The sequence below is a fragment of the Danio rerio genome, chromosome 8 (assembly GCF_052040795.2).
Source record: "Danio rerio strain M-AB ecotype USA chromosome 8, GRCz13ab, whole genome shotgun sequence".
Taxonomy (NCBI): domain Eukaryota; kingdom Metazoa; phylum Chordata; class Actinopteri; order Cypriniformes; family Danionidae; genus Danio; species Danio rerio.
The window spans coordinates 37,158,522-37,175,375 of record NC_141028.1 but is presented as its reverse complement, the minus strand read 5'-3'; the positions used below and the strand labels follow the sequence as shown (position 1 = coordinate 37,175,375).

General features: G+C 38.2%; 2 protein-coding genes across 4 annotated transcripts; both read right to left on the bottom strand.

The window, feature by feature from the left end:
- Positions 1–10,137: 10,137 nt before the first annotated feature.
- LOC141375845 (E3 ubiquitin-protein ligase RBBP6-like) lies at positions 10,138–12,055 on the bottom strand. Of its 2 annotated transcripts, XM_087264957.2 has the most exons (7): positions 11,722–12,055; positions 11,432–11,528; positions 11,253–11,328; positions 11,025–11,113; positions 10,888–10,948; positions 10,646–10,785; positions 10,138–10,550 (listed from the first exon to the last, which is right to left on the bottom strand). In XM_087264957.2, the coding sequence occupies exons 1-7, from the start codon at positions 11,879–11,881 to the stop codon at positions 10,376–10,378; spliced, it is 798 nt and encodes a 265-aa protein (XP_087121083.1). In that variant the 5' UTR covers positions 11,882–12,055; the 3' UTR covers positions 10,138–10,375. The 2 variants fall into 2 exon arrangements, with proteins under 2 accessions (XP_087121083.1, XP_087121084.1); XM_087264958.2 differs by lacking the exon at positions 10,888–10,948.
- A 2,915-nt stretch (positions 12,056–14,970) lies between these two features.
- LOC141375844 (E3 ubiquitin-protein ligase RBBP6-like) lies at positions 14,971–16,735 on the bottom strand. Of its 2 annotated transcripts, XM_087264910.1 has the most exons (7): positions 16,402–16,735; positions 16,112–16,208; positions 15,933–16,008; positions 15,705–15,793; positions 15,568–15,628; positions 15,326–15,465; positions 14,971–15,230 (listed from the first exon to the last, which is right to left on the bottom strand). In XM_087264910.1, the coding sequence occupies exons 1-7, from the start codon at positions 16,559–16,561 to the stop codon at positions 15,056–15,058; spliced, it is 798 nt and encodes a 265-aa protein (XP_087121036.1). In that variant the 5' UTR covers positions 16,562–16,735; the 3' UTR covers positions 14,971–15,055. The 2 variants fall into 2 exon arrangements, with proteins under 2 accessions (XP_087121036.1, XP_087121037.1); XM_087264911.1 differs by lacking the exon at positions 15,568–15,628.
- Between the last annotated feature and the right edge of the window lie 119 nt (positions 16,736–16,854).

The following is a 16,854-nucleotide window of genomic DNA, read 5'->3' as shown; positions in this document are numbered from 1 at the left end:
CTTCACGGTTATATGCTGCGAAGCATGTTACTGAACTACAATATCTCCGAGGGAGACTATATAACTCGATAGACAACATTACCTTGAGGGATTTTAAAAACAAAAGGTGTTTTAAAAAAGGAACAACACGCCAATCGGCAACAAATAAAACATCTTGCCAGGGTATGCTGTGTGTAATCCGCCACTGACAGTGACATAAGACACCTGCGCCTGTCAACTGTGCTTGTAAGAGAGCTCAAAGCTTGTATGGATATAACCAAAAAAAGCAAGATCATATAGTTATAAATATTCCATAACAATACTTATCGAAATATTTATACATTTACATGTTGATTATTTTTTTAGCCTGTTAAATAAAATTACTTTTATTTAGCCTGTCTTTAGATTTTTTACACAATGTTTAATTTCTTAACATTTCTTTCTTTTTTATTTAAAGTTTATATATAAAATGAGTGCTAGCTTGTTTAGTTGTGATCATTATGCAAGGATCATATTTCATATTCGGTTTATTCTTCACTAGCCTATAAATTCGTTAATAAGGCTATTTTATAAACGGATTGTTCATAAGGACTAAGCTATTAATATATAATGCAATAGGCTAAATAATACATTAAGAAATAGAGTGGAGGAACTAGGAACTATGACGTCACTTTGTAGGCTAATCGGCTGCTAGCATAAAACTGGTTCCCTCGTGGAAATCCCTATAGGATTTTCCCATAGGGTTTTCGAAGATTGCGAATAATACGCTCTGTGTTCAAACACTGTTCATTACACTTACACGTTTTGTTCAGCCGGATAATTGTCACACGAAAATATAACATTGAGCACTTTTGGATCTTAAATGCAAACGCAAGACTTAAAAAGCTAACATAAGGCTATAAACGGACTACAGCGCCCTCGGGGCGCTCGTCAGTGACGTCAGCCCCACCCTACTACAGACGACTTATCAAGCTTATTTTTAGAAATAACGTCCATGACAAAGAGTTAACCTCTCAGTATATTATATTGTAATCCACGCTATATATTATAAACTAATAAATACGCAAACACACATAGACCTTTGTGCCTTTTGGATCGTTTTTACGTGGGAAATACATGTTTTGCTTTGCGGTTGTTCTAAAAGTTTAAAAAATGTGTATAAATGTGCCTATATAGTATTATTATGAGACATATTTAAATAAGTGTATCGCTCGCGTGCACACAGCCCGCTTACCTTAACAGACGACGGCGTGAGGAGGAACAAGTCTATCAAATGCCTGCAGGTTTCATCATCATGGACACAGAATAACATTCAATATTCCTTTTGTGTCACGAAGTACAGCGAAAAACAGCCCAATACAGTCACATCTGCTATACGTTTTATGGAGGAGTGTAAATATTGCAGTTATGACAGAGTTAAATGTGTTGATGAAGAAAAAAAGACGAGAAATCACTTGATCACGTTAAAATGACAGTTAACATGCATGTATTTTTACACATTTATTCACACGTTTGCATTACTGAGAGCAGGAAAGAAACTGAGCAGTATCTTCATATTATCGTTTAATTAAAATGAATGATCAACAAATGAATCTGTCTCGACAGCCTTTACATGTGAAGGAATTATCTACACACAATCTGAATTCTCAATTAGAATAATACAACAAACTATAAAATACTATTCTGAAAATACTTAAATCACAGACTAATCCAAACGCCCAAGCGAGCTGCGCTCCAGACCAGATCAGCTCGATGACGTATAATGCCCCCGACGCAGCCTGTAGTCTCATTTAGCAACTTGATAGCAACCGTCTTTTTAAAGAAGCATAATCGATTTAAAAGTTGAAGAGTGTGCTGTAACTGATGTGTTTTATGTCGTAGAACAAAACGTGAAAGTATATTGAGTTGGTGTTAGCCACGGACCTTATTTGAGCGATTTTACTGAAACCCCATTCAAAAAACCCATTGACTTTGGGACGAGGGAACCGGAAGTGCTAAAATGCTAACTCGCTTCCGGGTTTTTGCATACAAATTGACGTCATAGTTCCTCCACTCTATTGAAGTCAGGTAGGACAACAAAAGACAACCAAACATGTTCCCCCTGTTAGCAAATGTAACCAAAAAGTATCTTTACGTGCAACAAGCTGCTCATCTGAGGGTGTGTTCAGCACGATGGGGAACATAGTAAGCCCCACAAGATCCCATCTTAAGCCAGAGATGGTCAACATATTGGCCAGGATTCCTCGCAAAGAACAAGTAAACCTCACTGTTAATAAATGCCAATTTACAATGTTTTATTTTTTATTTTTTTTTAAAGACTGTGTCAACCTGTCATTTTTGTAATGTAATTTTGAAAGCTTTTCTTTTATATTTGTTTCTTGTTCATTCGTTTAATCTTATTTAAACTTTGTGCAATTTAATTACTTATCTTGCTATTTTATTTTCTTATTCGTTTTAAAAACATTCTAACATTCATCACATTCGTCCATTCAAACAATTTACGCCGAATTGGCAATTCCCGCAAAACTGAAAGTGAAAGTATTATATGCATTTATAAGCTATTTAAAAGCAGAAAGAAAAGAGGAAACCCCGACCCCCACTATGATACCGGTATTACCGGTGTTGTCACATGTCGATTAACCGGTGGGGAAATTTCCTCATCGTCACAACCTTAATTTGAATGATTTTAGATGTGTATATAAAATAGCCTATGTAAAATATTAACATCATCAAATTAATAAAATAATGACAAATTTGAAATAAATGACAGAAAAGTTAATAAAAACAGACATTCTCTAAAAAATGTAAAAATCGCAATATTAAAATGAGTAGATTTTTTTTTAATAAAATGCGTTGATTAACTATTACTATTGGTGTATATATTTTACAGCCAGTCTAGATCTCATTACGTCCTCTCCCGAGTATATAGCCGAAGTTTTTCTTAGTCGTTTACATTAAAGAATCTATTATTTACTTTTTCTCTCTGTATCGCGGCTGAGTGTGCGCTGTCAGCTGAATATAGGCTTAAATTAAATCTAAAAAGCAACTAGCCTGCGAGCTAATATTTGTTTTTGTTTTTTTTCGCATAACAGCCAATTTCAACCGCGAGGAGATACCAACAGCTTGATATGCAACATTTTCTAAAATGTTATTTAGCTTGGAATAAAAACAATTCACAAAAAATGATTTAGTGTGTGTGTTTTTTTAAGATTGGATTAGCCTATTTCACAGTGTGTAAACATTAGAAATAATAATTAGGCTAAAATACAGTAGATTACCCCTTCATTCAGATATATGTCGTTGTTTGGGAAACTCTCCCCTGGTCTAGAAGTTTCTCTTGCTTCTTATCTGCTCCACAAGCGCAGCACGCTTCTTCCTCTGGCTCTGCACCAGGGCTGGGTTTCCCAAACAACAACGTAACTCGCGGCAGAAATATCATAGTACAATGTGTCGTTTGGGAAAAGAACGATGTAGTGACGAGTGTGTCCCAAAACCTGTAGTTTCTCTGTCACAGATCTATTGTTTGACCCACATTAGTTATAACGTAAAATGCCCATAATGATGCTCTAAACGAGGTGGTAACAATTTCTTTAGAGAGAGAGAAAAAAAAAAACATTATTTTATTTGCAAAGTATATTGTTTTACACAATCACACATTTAAAAAAAAAATCTATCATAGTTTTGGTGAAAACATGCACTTATATTCCATATTAATTGAAATATATATAACGGCACATATAAGACCTATATTTGTTTCCTTTACAAATATTATTAAGAATTTCATTTCTAATTTCATATATAAATCATTAATGGTTGTAGGCCTAATTTACAGTAGGCTATTTATTTAGAAATAGAAAAAACTTTTTAATATAATATTAATTATTATTATTATTATTAAAGTAGGATATTGCAAACAATATGCAAAATAAATGCAAACAATATTCCATGACTCCCAATATCAATTGCTACGAGCCTAATATAGAAATTTTAATTAACACGTAGTTCAGTCCATAAGTTGCTGTGAATAGAAACAGCCTATATAAGCCTACATTACCAGAAGTTGGCCTATAGGTAAAAGGTATATAACCGGGGATTTTGTGTCAACCTTGCTTGTGAAATATACTCAAGATATACCCCTGCCCTCATCTCAAACAAAATGTTTGGCTATTAATGAAGCAGCCTGTCTGAGGTGTTAATGGGGCATTGCGCTTTAACCGAAAACAACAACAACCCAAAAGCACTAAATTGGTTACAGGGGTTGCTTCAGAAAATTGCCTAATAATAATAGAAGTAGTAGTAATAATAATAATAATAATAATAACTACTGGCATGTTTATAACTAAAGTTGTTTTTACTTCGGTTGCACCACATGCTCTTAAGGCAAACCGTAGTTAGTAAGGTCATAAGCTCTCCGTAAAGCCATACATAGTTGCATTAAATCACCTAATATCAAATAAAAAGTGTTTCAATCGTTAAACTGATTTAGAATTCTGCAACTAATGCATCTACATATAACTGTTCTTTGAAAATTTGCTGTGAATGCACACAAATTACACAAAGTTATCAAAACATAAAACTTGATTTTTTAAATATTCTACACGTTAAAGAAAAAATAGCAGGGAGAAAAAACCCAGTCATAAAGAAATGTATGTTAACACAAAACATTTCTTGAAACAAAATTAAACTCTTCATTCACAAACCGAAAGAAATGCGAGATTTAGGAAGAAAATAAGGCTGTGAATAGAGGGAGATCATCGCAAGCTCCTCGATGTAAACTAATCTCACCGTCATCTCTTTTCTACCATTATACATGGGGGGAGGCTGCGGTAAATGTTTAGTTGGAACACAGCGTTAGGTTTAAACTGAGTGAAATGCTGCAACACAGAAATATTTAGTAGTGCGTACATTGTAAATTAGTGTCCCTTTAAGTCACAACTAGGCTTCATTTTAACTTACACACTGCTGGTGCAACTGGCCCCATGTAATCAAAAAAGGCTGCATATTAATAAGTGGGTCGCGGGTTATAATCTAAAAGCTATTGCCAGTCAAACACAGCACAGCCATTACAGCAAAATGGAGAGATTTAAATGTACATATTGCACATATGGAATTATCCACTCACTGCATGTCGTCTACCCTGATAAACATGCTAATTGTCTTATTATTATTAATATTATATTGTATGCACTTATGAAATTAAAGTTTATAGAGCCTGGTTTATACTTCTGCGTTATGATCGGCGTAACCCACGGCACATGCAAGCCGCGTAGCTGTTTATTTTACTTCTGCGCAATGTCTCTGTTGGTCTGCATTAACACTTTCAAAACGCTAGTTGGCAGTGAGGTGTTAATGTTCCTCTGTGTTGAGTTTCTTCGCTGTTGTTTTGTTTTTTCTAAACGCTTCCTGAACATGCAAGTGACTCAAACTCGCTCATTTTGAGGCTGGAACCGGCGGACGTGGAACAACTTTAACTATGAGATAAACACAAAACAAAACTTTCTATCCAGAGCTCCTTCATGGGACTCCACACGTGTAAACAATCGCTCTATTGGGCTCGCACCACTCGCACGGCTCTTGGTCCCGCCCCCAGACTTGTCAGCGCTGCCAAGCCGACCAATCACGACCATCAAACAAATCACGACCTTGCGCTCTGTGTCGTTGCGACTTGTAGTTACATTTTTTGAGAGGTGCACATCATCGACGCCGACGGCCAATAAACAATGCTTAAACATTAAAATGTGCTTTTAGAAACTTAAAATATTTATGTTTCTAATATTTAATTATACATTTGCTGTGTTTAATATAGGGGATAGAATAGCATACAGTATACAAAAAAAAAATTTTTTGTCCTTTATACCGAAATAGGCCGGCTATAAGAGGAGGCGCTCTATTAAACAAGCAGAAACAGCACAGACTGTTCACTCTGCATGCATGTGAAAGAAATGAACAGAGAAAAATAAACAGACAATAAATAATAGTCGACTCACCTTACGTGCCGATATGCCCATTTATTTAATTCATAACTGCCACTAATAGCTATGCAAAAGGGAACCTATTTTGAGTGTTTGGCATGTAGTGACAGATTTTCAAATATTTGTAACCTGGCCTATAATAAATAATAATAATTATTGATAAAGCAAGTTATACTGCTATCAGGTGATGTGTTTCATTGACTCGATAACCTTAATATTTTGTAGTGTGTGCTGTGACGCGATTTTCATTTCTTGCAATGTGCGCACGTTTAAGATTTGAGGTAATAACATCGCCATGATAGTCAAAGAAATGTAAACATTCTTTTTACCCCAACACAATTTAATAGGGCGCTATAAAGGCTAAACAACTTCATTCTTATATTTGTTTAATTTTTGCAGCCTGGGGCTATACTTCTCACCATCTATTGTATCTTTTCTAAAGCATACAGTATAGTGTAAAAGCATGTTTATTACTAAGAAAAAAGAAAATGTATTTTTTAATTGATCACATCACATAATCTACTGTAGGCTACATTACACATACAGTAAGGGCTGCTCTATTATGGGAAAAATCATAATCACGATTATTTTTGTCATAATTGCAAACAAGATTATTCAAAACGATTTTTCAGCTGAAGTCAAAATTATTAGCGCTCCTGTGAATTTTTTATTTATATTTTTTTAATAAATATTTCCAAAAGGATGTTTAACAAATTCAGGATTTTTTTACAGTATTTTCTATAATATTTTTTTTCTTCTGGAGGAAGTCTTATTTGTTTTATTTTGGCTAGAATAAAAGCAGGTTTAAATATTTTGAAACCTATTTTAAGGTCAATATTAATGACTTGCCCAATTATCCTAATTAAGCCTTTGAATTGTACTTTAATCTGAATGCTTGTACTTTGAAAAATATATAGTAAAGTATGTGCTGTCATCATAACAAAGATGAATGAAATCAGTTATAAAAAATTAGTTATTAAAACTATTATGTTTAGAAATGGGTTGAAAAAAAATCTTCTTTCCATTAAACAGAAATTGGTGGAAAATGGTTGCTAATAATTCAGGAGGGCTAATAATTCGGATTTCAACTGTATATATGCAGTTATTTTCCTCCCTGTAAATGAGCAAAGGGAAATATGTACAATAGAATAAAAATATGAAACAAACTGTGCTTTAAGCTTCTTATAAATGATCACTGAACACAGCATTTTGACACCTATTTGACCATTAAAACGCTCACAGTAAGATAACTTTAGATGTGTGTACTCTGCTCGTCTAGCCTAAGTGCACACACACAGCAGCATGTACAAATCAGATTATGAAAAATGATGAAGAGCATGCTTTTCCTTTTATCCTTTATTTTTAGTTTTTTTTTTTTTGTTTTTATTTACACATTTTTTTAAGTGGTGAGGACAATATTCACTGGTTCCCCCCTCCTGTATAATAATTAAATGTTACATTTTTAAGAACTTCACAAATAGCCTAAATAACACTTTTCAGTATCAGTGATAATATAAATAGTAACTAATAATAATAATGATAATAATAAAAAGAAGAACAAAAAATATTAGCCTATTGATAACAATATAAATGAGATGTTGAGGAAAAAACAGCGTAGGCTACTAACTCTCCACTGTTTTTGGTAAATTATTTGACAGAAAAGCTAACATGCTGACACATTGTCTGGATTAAGCAGACCTAGTTGGAGTCGCAATGTTTCCAGCAGCACTCAATACACGTTCAGACTTTCTATCGCAGTGCTTGTAGCGCAAATGCACAAATGCTTTTTCCTATGCTACATTTCTCGTCAATGTCTTCCATTTATCACTTTCTCTTTTGTATCTGGCCATTTTTAAATAGGGCTCTGCGATATCTGGCTGACAAAAAAATCAAAAAATAAATTTTAATTTTTATAATTTTATATATTTTTATTTTATTTTTTGTGCTCATAATATTGACCTTTGCAGTTTTTACCTTTTTATTATTCAGCTAAACTAAAAAACGGAAGACTTTCTCCAGTGGAAAAATATAATAGGGAATATTATGAAATTATTGATTGCCTTTTTTTAAAATTAAGAAAAGTCTTTACATGGAAAGGTCATATCACTTTCAATAGTCCACAATGATTCAAAGCAGCTACTGAAAGTTATACTCGCATATGTTGCTGTTAAATCATGTAGTTGTGTGATGTATAACCATGGTGTAAGTGCACACCTAAGGATTAACCTTTTTTCCAAGAAAGAGACTTTTAAACGATATTGATGAACAGTTGATATGATCTATTAAAAGTCAGTGATGCTAACAGTTAATCATCTTGTTTGCTTTCAGGCTCTAGCACTGGCAGAACAACCTACATGAGAAGACCATGGACAAAAGCAGACGTGAAGGCTGTAATGAGTTCAAAAGACTGATTATTATTATACACATTTTCATTTTTTTCCCTTGTCACAGAGTGACAATATTTAACCATTTTCAAACCCACTTCTGTTCCATGCCAGTGCTTCACAGTCCATCATCACTCTAGGGTAGTCTCTACATTGCTCTACAGTTTGCCTCTGCTTCTCAACCCATGTCTGCCACTACTCCACAGTCTGGTACTGCTCCACAGTCCAGGTCCACGTCTGCTTCATGAGCCTGGGCAATACCCATCACACAAAAATACATAACCCACAAATGCAGTCCCTCAGACTAAACATTTACAACAGTGTTGAGTAGCAAAAAGACATGTTTTTTGTTTTTTATTTACATGTTTGAAAATGGTCAAATATTGTCACTGTGACAAAAAAGTGAAAATGTGTATGATATTAATTAGTCACATTATAACACATTATATTACTGTCACATTACGAAATTTAGTTTTTAATCTGTTTTGTGTTCATATCATTCTGTATGTATCATTCAATTTGTGGAATCAAACTTTTATGTCTAGTTTTATCTTTTTTTCTTTTTATCTATCTTTTTATCTATTTTTATCCATCTATTTTTTGTTCTTGTCAGAGCGATAATAGTTGATGCATTTCATAATAAAATGTATATACATGTTTAGTTCCCCTGCTGTTTTCCTGGACTTCAAAAGTAAAATTAAAAAAGTTTATTTTTTTATTTCTGTCATTGAGTGGCAATGTTTTGTATTTGACAGTATTCTAGTGCACTACCATGTTGTGTTCTAGTATAAATATTTAAATTTGAAAAAGAATAATCTGTTGAACGACTTAATTAAATTTTAAAATACCATTAGTTTGTTTATAAGCTGTAATCATTCATTCATTCATTTTCTTTTCGGCTTAACCCCTTTATTTATCAGGGGTTTCCACAGTGAAATGAACCACCAACTTATCCAGAATATGTTTTACGTTGCGGTTGTTCTTCCAGCTGCAACCCATCACTGGAAAACATCCATACACACTCATACACACACACTACGGACAATTTAGTGTATTCAATCCCCTGTACCGCTTGTCTTTGGACTGTGGGGGAAACCGGAGCACCTGGAGGAAACCCACTCCAACACAGAGAACATGCAAACTCCACACAGAGTTCACAGAGGGGAACATTTGTGTTCTGGCAAAGTAAAAGAATAAAATAATGAATATGTTATCGTACAGTTGTGCTTCTGGTTGTTCATGGTTGAAGGTTCTTTGCCAATTATGTTCTTTTTTTATCTGAAGTTGCCTTTCAAAATATCTACTGTCCTATAAAATAAGAGCAAAGGCCCTTAAACAATTAACTCTTCATACTTTAATGTTAAAATGCTGTCTTTTTCAGGTTATTGTTCAACAGTACATTAAACAGATTGTTTAACTGATACAACACAATAAGCCTACAGAATTGTTAAATCAAAAGTGTATTATAAGCAAAATAGTATTTTGTCATTTAAGAAGTGACAGGCAGAACCTTAGCAACTGAGATGGGTTTAGCAGGTGTCTAGCTGAGGAAAGCCAGAGTCTGTTCTGTTGTCACCCTTACTGCAATAGCAGAATAGTGTGATATGTAAAATGTGTTAATCAGTCCTTTTAAACCATGAAGGGGCTAGGTTTGTGTGTAACATGTAAACAGACCTTGTAAACCATGATTTTGTCTGTCCCCATAAGCCTGTGAAATGTCACATAGTTAATTTGAGTGTGTTGTGAAACTAAAATTGCTGTTTTTAAGCGTTGTTTGCCTTTTGTAGCTCAAATAAAAAATTTTGGCACAAGTTTTATGTTCGTAGGATGTTGGCAAAGGTATGTCCCCGTAAACCACCAAAAAGTCACATTGACCTCATAAACCATGTATGCCTGTATGTGTGTGTGTGTGTGTTGCACTGCTGGAGTGAAGGTTAACCAGTCCACACAGTTCATGCGGCTATAATCTTTATTATCTTTTATTAATAAACTATGTACAATATTTACACGTCGGCTCCAGGTCTCTTGGATGAAGGTCTCTCAGCGACGTGGTCTCTTCTGGTCGCCGCGCGTCTCTGGTGAAGATGGGGAGCGGGACCGTTTCCCTCCGGCGTCCCGGACCGAAGATGCCGCACCTGCTGAGGACGAGGAGGGCAAAGGCTCGGTCTGGCAGGAGAAGGACGGCCTCTTTCTCTTCTCAGCAGCATAGGCCTCACTGAACAGATCGAGCGCAAACACACACAAGCAGACATCATGTGAGATTTGGACAAACACTAGAACATGCGGCTATGCCAAGTACAGTTTACTCACGCGTCTATGATGGGAATGACGTATCGGCCGCTGCCGTCTATCATGACTCCCTTTCGGTCTGGGTCGTCCACCTCCAACAGGAAGCTGCGGGGAATCCCTGTGCTCTTCCGGATGCGCTTGTGCGGCGCGGAGCGGCTGCCCTGTGAATTGAGGAGTGACAGTCAAACTCTGAGCAAACAATCTGACTGATGAGGACAAGAGCTCAAGTTCACAGCAACCGTGAGCTTGGAAAACCCAGTTACCACATTAGTGGGGCAGTGCCTAATGTGGTGTCCCGGGATCCCAAGCAGCCTCATGGCCTCACTAGTGAACATCAGAACCATGAGAATCAGCTCAGACATCTCTCACAAAGCAAACCTGTCAGTGTCTGAACGCTCACCTGCTGGAGTAGTAGCACAGGCTGGACTGGTACATCACCGCTTTCAGCTTGTCCTCCTCTGACGCCTTTGCCTCAGCCAGATTCTCAGTCTGTTTCACAGGCATTTGCACATTTGAATCTTTTTCACCCTCAACCCTTCAAACAATCTCAAATCTCCCTAAGAAGCTGAGTGCGTGTGCGTATATTGTGTGCTTTACATTGCTATTGTGCTATTCATTTGTTCAATACCTTCAACAACTGCTCCAGTGAGAGGAGTGAAGGATCAGCTCTAGGTGAAGGTTCACGCCAGCGTCCAGCTTGATGTCTGCAAAACAAAGGAGCTTGTGTGACTAAAACACCAGGGACAGACCAGGAGTCTTCATATAACATCTAACAGAGGACGCGTGTGCTCATTTCACAGCACTTACCCAACAAATCTTCTGTTTGAGGACTTCAGTCCCGCCGCAGGGATCCGTCTGATGATGACCGACGTGTTTTTAGGGATGAGAGCATCATCTGTGTATTCTGACAGCAAAATAAAATCAGAATCAGCACATAATTATGGAGCACGGTATACTTTGAGAGCCATTAGCCTTTTAAAACAGCCAAAACATCCCTACATGTCAGCATCAGCACCACCTTACAGCTTCCAGAAGTGTCTGATGTAACGCATCTAATGTTAGCGTAGAACAGTTGAAGTGTCTTTTCCTCAACTCACCTTCATCAGTCTGGGCGTTGCTGATCTTCAGCTGGCAGAACTTCAGCCTCTTGCTCCTCATGATCTGCCGCTTCAGCTCCCCCGCGCTGATGTTGAGGCCTTCAAACTGGAGCGAGTCGTAGGTGAGTCGACTCTGGAACCTGTAGTGAACACAAGACATACTGAACACAAACACAAAGCACAGCGTAATAAAAAGGGTCAAACCTGAGTGATGGGAACAGCAGGCGATCAATCGACGTATCCAACGATCAATAATATCGATAATCTGGAAAAATTGTCACGGAGGACGCAGAGATCAGATGCCAATCGACACAGCGAGATTCAAACAACAGCCACAGGACGGTTGTCATGGATGCTGATGATGAACACGTGACGCATGCGCTGTACAACTTCCGGCAATATTATCATTATTAATTTTATTGATAGTAGTAGTAAAATCATTGCGATAAGTATAATAAAATAAACAGCAGAACAGTTGGCCATCTCTGAATAATACACAGCGACGTTTCCCTGCACGAACGATTCAGGCCTTCGCCAAGAAGACTCGGGTGAGTCGATGATTCAGGGATTGATTCAACTGTCCGTTCATCCTATTGGCTTCTTTGGCTGAATGAATCGTTCAATGCTTTACTCAAATAAAGCGGCCTCTTGCTGCCACCTATTGGGGGTTTGCTTTTTTGTTTTCAAAAGTACTTTGACACTTTTTTAAAGGCACCTTTAAGTTCATTTTTGCACAAAAGCTCGTCTCTGTGCGTTCCAAATGGTTTGAAATTTCCTTAGCACATGGTTTTCTTGATGCGTTTGAAATTTTCAATGTAAATCCACTCGTACTTGCATTTGATCTTTATTATGCCTTAAAATCAAAACTATACTAAAGGTGTCTTATCCAAATGCAGATTTTCATTCAAAACGTTATGACAGAACCATATTACTTTACAGTGGCCCATGGATATATATATATATATATATATATGTGTGTGTGTGTGTGTTGCTTGTTTCTTATTTACCCATGCAGTGACTTTTAGGCATAAATACTATGTAGGCTTGCTAAAGGGTTGCATGAGAAATGTCATCATCGTGAGAGCTTGACTTTTTTTTTGTCGCTGCCTTTAGTTGTGGTGAAATGAGATGCATCATGTCGTTTATCTGTTTGTGCAGTCTGTACCTTCATTTCTGAATCGTGTGGCATCGTACTTGAAGCCAAGTCATTTAGCCCAAGGCATAGTTGTCTTAGAATGAGTAGTTTGCTGATCAAATTCCACATTTTGATGAGGCAAAACACATCTTGGATGTTTTAATTACTATTTTAGGTGAAAAACAAAACAATGAGATTTGTGTAAAATCTAAAGTTAACCAAGTCCAGCCCGCCATCTTGTCCTGCCTCTCAGTTCTCTTAAGCCTTGGGCCGGCTCTGTGAAGTGGCCTCTTTTGGGCTCATCATTGAAGACCGGACGAGCTGCAACATTTCGTTCTGCCAGGTTCTGGGAGTAGATGAGCATGTCATCGCTCTAGACTATGGTCAACTTGTGAAGTTACTCATACACCTCCGCTCATGGCATATTACCATTAAAATGAAACTTTTCCAGCAGAATATGACGCTCTAAAAAAAAAAAACTCCATCGGCACTGGTAACTATGAAAAACACGACTGAGCACTAATGGTACACTCAACAATTTACACTGACATTTGAAGGATCACCTGACATTAAAGACTGACGTAAGAACGCTGGAGGAACATCAAATTTTAACACGGAAGAGTTTTTTTTGTCTCTCTCAAATTAAAGCAATATTTCTTAATCTTGTTGTTTTTTTTTTTTTTTACTGTACAGTTGCCCCAGGTGTTTATCAGGTGTGATGCCTGCTCATCTGACCTTTGACCTCGGCACTCAACTGCTGCCAGTTTTCTTTCAATGCCATGAGATTTCTGAATTCTACATGCAGGAACCGATGCATTCCTTTTTTTTTTTTTAAACAAAACAGATATGGCAGACACGGCCAAACATTGAAACTTTGGAGGGCATTGAGGGGAAAAAAAAGCACAATATCATCAAGGGGAATAAAAGGTTTGATCAAAGCGTGCGTTTACACACGTTCATTTAAATATGGACAAAACCAACATTGGGTTAATTTTGTTATTAGATTTAAAATGCACGGACCCTATTTGACCCAGTGTTCATATATACATATGTTTTTATGAATGAATATTTTTGCATATAAAAGATAATAAAAGACTGACTAGACAGATTAGATAGTTTAATAGACAGATTGACACGTGTAGTCATTCGTTCCTGTGTATTTGATGACTAGCTTCCAGCAGTATCTGGCTGCAGACTTGCATGCAATCTGAGACACAAAGCACTCAGCGGAGCTAGTGAGGTCACTGTGAGAGGCGGGGTTAGGGGTGCACACTCACTGACAGCCTAGATTTAGCCTGGTTTTAACCAAGCCGTCTATTAGACTTTTAACCCTTATGTATTGTTCATATTGTTCAAGTGGCTGTTTTTTGCCCCCAATGACCTCCATTATAACTAAACTTGTTTTAATTGCAAAGCCATGACACCAGATAGTAACTCATTCTTTATTGTTGGTGGTTTCCCTGTTGGGATGAGATAAAATGAGTCATTTTTACTTTTGATGGTCAGTTGGCACCTTTAAACACCCCAAAAAAATGCTTGCTGGGATGGTACCAAGAGGCTGTGCTCACTTCTGGACAGAGGGGGTGTAGACTTGCAGCTAGTGCCGATAAGTGGTGCAGACGCTGAGGCTGTTCTGTATGCGAGTGTTGAGGTTTTGAAACATCAGCTGACAACGTGTAGGTAGAGAGTAGCAGGTTCTGGGAGTAGATGAGCTTGTCACCGGTGTAGACTTTGACCGACTTGTGAAGTTACTCACAAGACCTCCGCTTATGGGACATTACCATTCAAATGAAACGTTTCCAGCAGAATATGACGCTTCAAAAAACTCCATCGGCACTGGTAACTATGAAAAACACGACTGAGCACTAATAGTGTACTCAACACTTTACACTGACATTTGAAGGATCACCTGACATTAAAGACTGAAGTAAGAACGCTGAAAAAAACCCATCAGATTTTAGCCCAGAAGAGTTTCTCTTTTCCTAAATTAAAGCAAAACTTCATGATATTGTGTTTATGAATTCATTCGTGTGTGTGTGTGTGTGTGTGTGTGTGTGTGTGTGTATGTGTGTGTTGCACTGCTGGAGTGAAGGTTAACCAGTCCACACAGTTCATGCGGCTATAATCTTTATTATCTTTTATTAATAAACTATGTACAATATTTACACGTCGGCTCCAGGTCTCTTGGATGAAGGTCTCTCAGCGACGTGGTCTCTTCTGGTCGCCGCGCGTCTCTGGTGAAGATGGGGAGCGGGACCGTTTCCCTCCGGCGTCCCGGACCGAAGATGCCGCACCTGCTGAGGACGAGGAGGGCAAAGGCTCGGTCTGGCAGGAGAAGGACGGCCTCTTTCTCTTCTCAGCAGCATAGGCCTCACTGAACAGATCGAGCGCAAACACACACAAGCAGACATCATGTGAGATTTGGACAAACACTAGAACATGCGGCTATGCCAAGTACAGTTTACTCACGCGTCTATGATGGGAATGACGTATCGGCCGCTGCCGTCTATCATGACTCCCTTTCGGTCTGGGTCGTCCACCTCCAACAGGAAGCTGCGGGGAATCCCTGTGCTCTTCCGGATGCGCTTGTGCGGCGCGGAGCGGCTGCCCTGTGAATTGAGGAGTGACAGTCAAACTCTGAGCAAACAATCTGACTGATGAGGACAAGAGCTCAAGTTCACAGCAACCGTGAGCTTGGAAAACCCAGTTACCACATTAGTGGGGCAGTGCCTAATGTGGTGTCCCGGGATCCCAAGCAGCCTCATGGCCTCACTAGTGAACATCAGAACCATGAGAATCAGCTCAGACATCTCTCACAAAGCAAACCTGTCAGTGTCTGAACGCTCACCTGCTGGAGTAGTAGCACAGGCTGGACTGGTACATCACCGCTTTCAGCTTGTCCTCCTCTGACGCCTTTGCCTCAGCCAGATTCTCAGTCTGTTTCACAGGCATTTGCACATTTGAATCTTTTTCACCCTCAACCCTTCAAACAATCTCAAATCTCCCTAAGAAGCTGAGTGCGTGTGCGTATATTGTGTGCTTTACATTGCTATTGTGCTATTCATTTGTTCAATACCTTCAACAACTGCTCCAGTGAGAGGAGTGAAGGATCAGCTCTAGGTGAAGGTTCACGCCAGCGTCCAGCTTGATGTCTGCAAAACAAAGGAGCTTGTGTGACTAAAACACCAGGGACAGACCAGGAGTCTTCATATAACATCTAACAGAGGACGCGTGTGCTCATTTCACAGCACTTACCCAACAAATCTTCTGTTTGAGGACTTCAGTCCCGCCGCAGGGATCCGTCTGATGATGACCGACGTGTTTTTAGGGATGAGAGCATCATCTGTGTATTCTGACAGCAAAATAAAATCAGAATCAGCACATAATTATGGAGCACGGTATACTTTGAGAGCCATTAGCCTTTTAAAACAGCCAAAACATCCCTACATGTCAGCATCAGCACCACCTTACAGCTTCCAGAAGTGTCTGATGTAACGCATCTAATGTTAGCGTAGAACAGTTGAAGTGTCTTTTCCTCAACTCACCTTCATCAGTCTGGGCGTTGCTGATCTTCAGCTGGCAGAACTTCAGCCTCTTGCTCCTCATGATCTGCCGCTTCAGCTCCCCCGCGCTGATGTTGAGGCCTTCAAACTGGAGCGAGTCGTAGGTGAGTCGACTCTGGAACCTGTAGTGAACACAAGACATACTGAACACAAACACAAAGCACAGCGTAATAAAAAGGGTCAAACCTGAGTGATGGGAACAGCAGGCGATCAATCGACGTATCCAACGATCAATAATATCGATAATCTGGAAAAATTGTCACGGAGGACGCAGAGATCAGATGCCAATCGACACAGCGAGATTCAAACAACACCCACAGGACGGTTGTCATGGATGCTGATGATGAACACGTGACGCATGCGCTGTACAACTTCCGGCAATATTATCATTATTAATATTAATTTTATTGATAGTAGTAGTAAAATCATTGCGAT

Coding starts and splice junctions, on each gene's coding strand:
- LOC141375845 (XM_087264957.2), bottom strand. CDS start 11,881: ATGTCTTGTGTTCACTACAGGTTCCAGAGTCGACTCACCTACGACTCG. Junction 10,949..11,024: donor CTGTGCTACTACTCCAGCAG/GTGAGCGTTCAG, acceptor GATGTTCACTAG/TGAGGCCATGAGGCTGCTTG. Junction 10,551..10,645: donor GTCATTCCCATCATAGACGC/GTGAGTAAACTG, acceptor CGATCTGTTCAG/TGAGGCCTATGCTGCTGAGA.
- LOC141375844 (XM_087264910.1), bottom strand. CDS start 16,561: ATGTCTTGTGTTCACTACAGGTTCCAGAGTCGACTCACCTACGACTCG. Junction 15,794..15,932: donor CACTGGAGCAGTTGTTGAAG/GTATTGAACAAA, acceptor CCTGTGAAACAG/ACTGAGAATCTGGCTGAGGC. Junction 15,231..15,325: donor GTCATTCCCATCATAGACGC/GTGAGTAAACTG, acceptor CGATCTGTTCAG/TGAGGCCTATGCTGCTGAGA.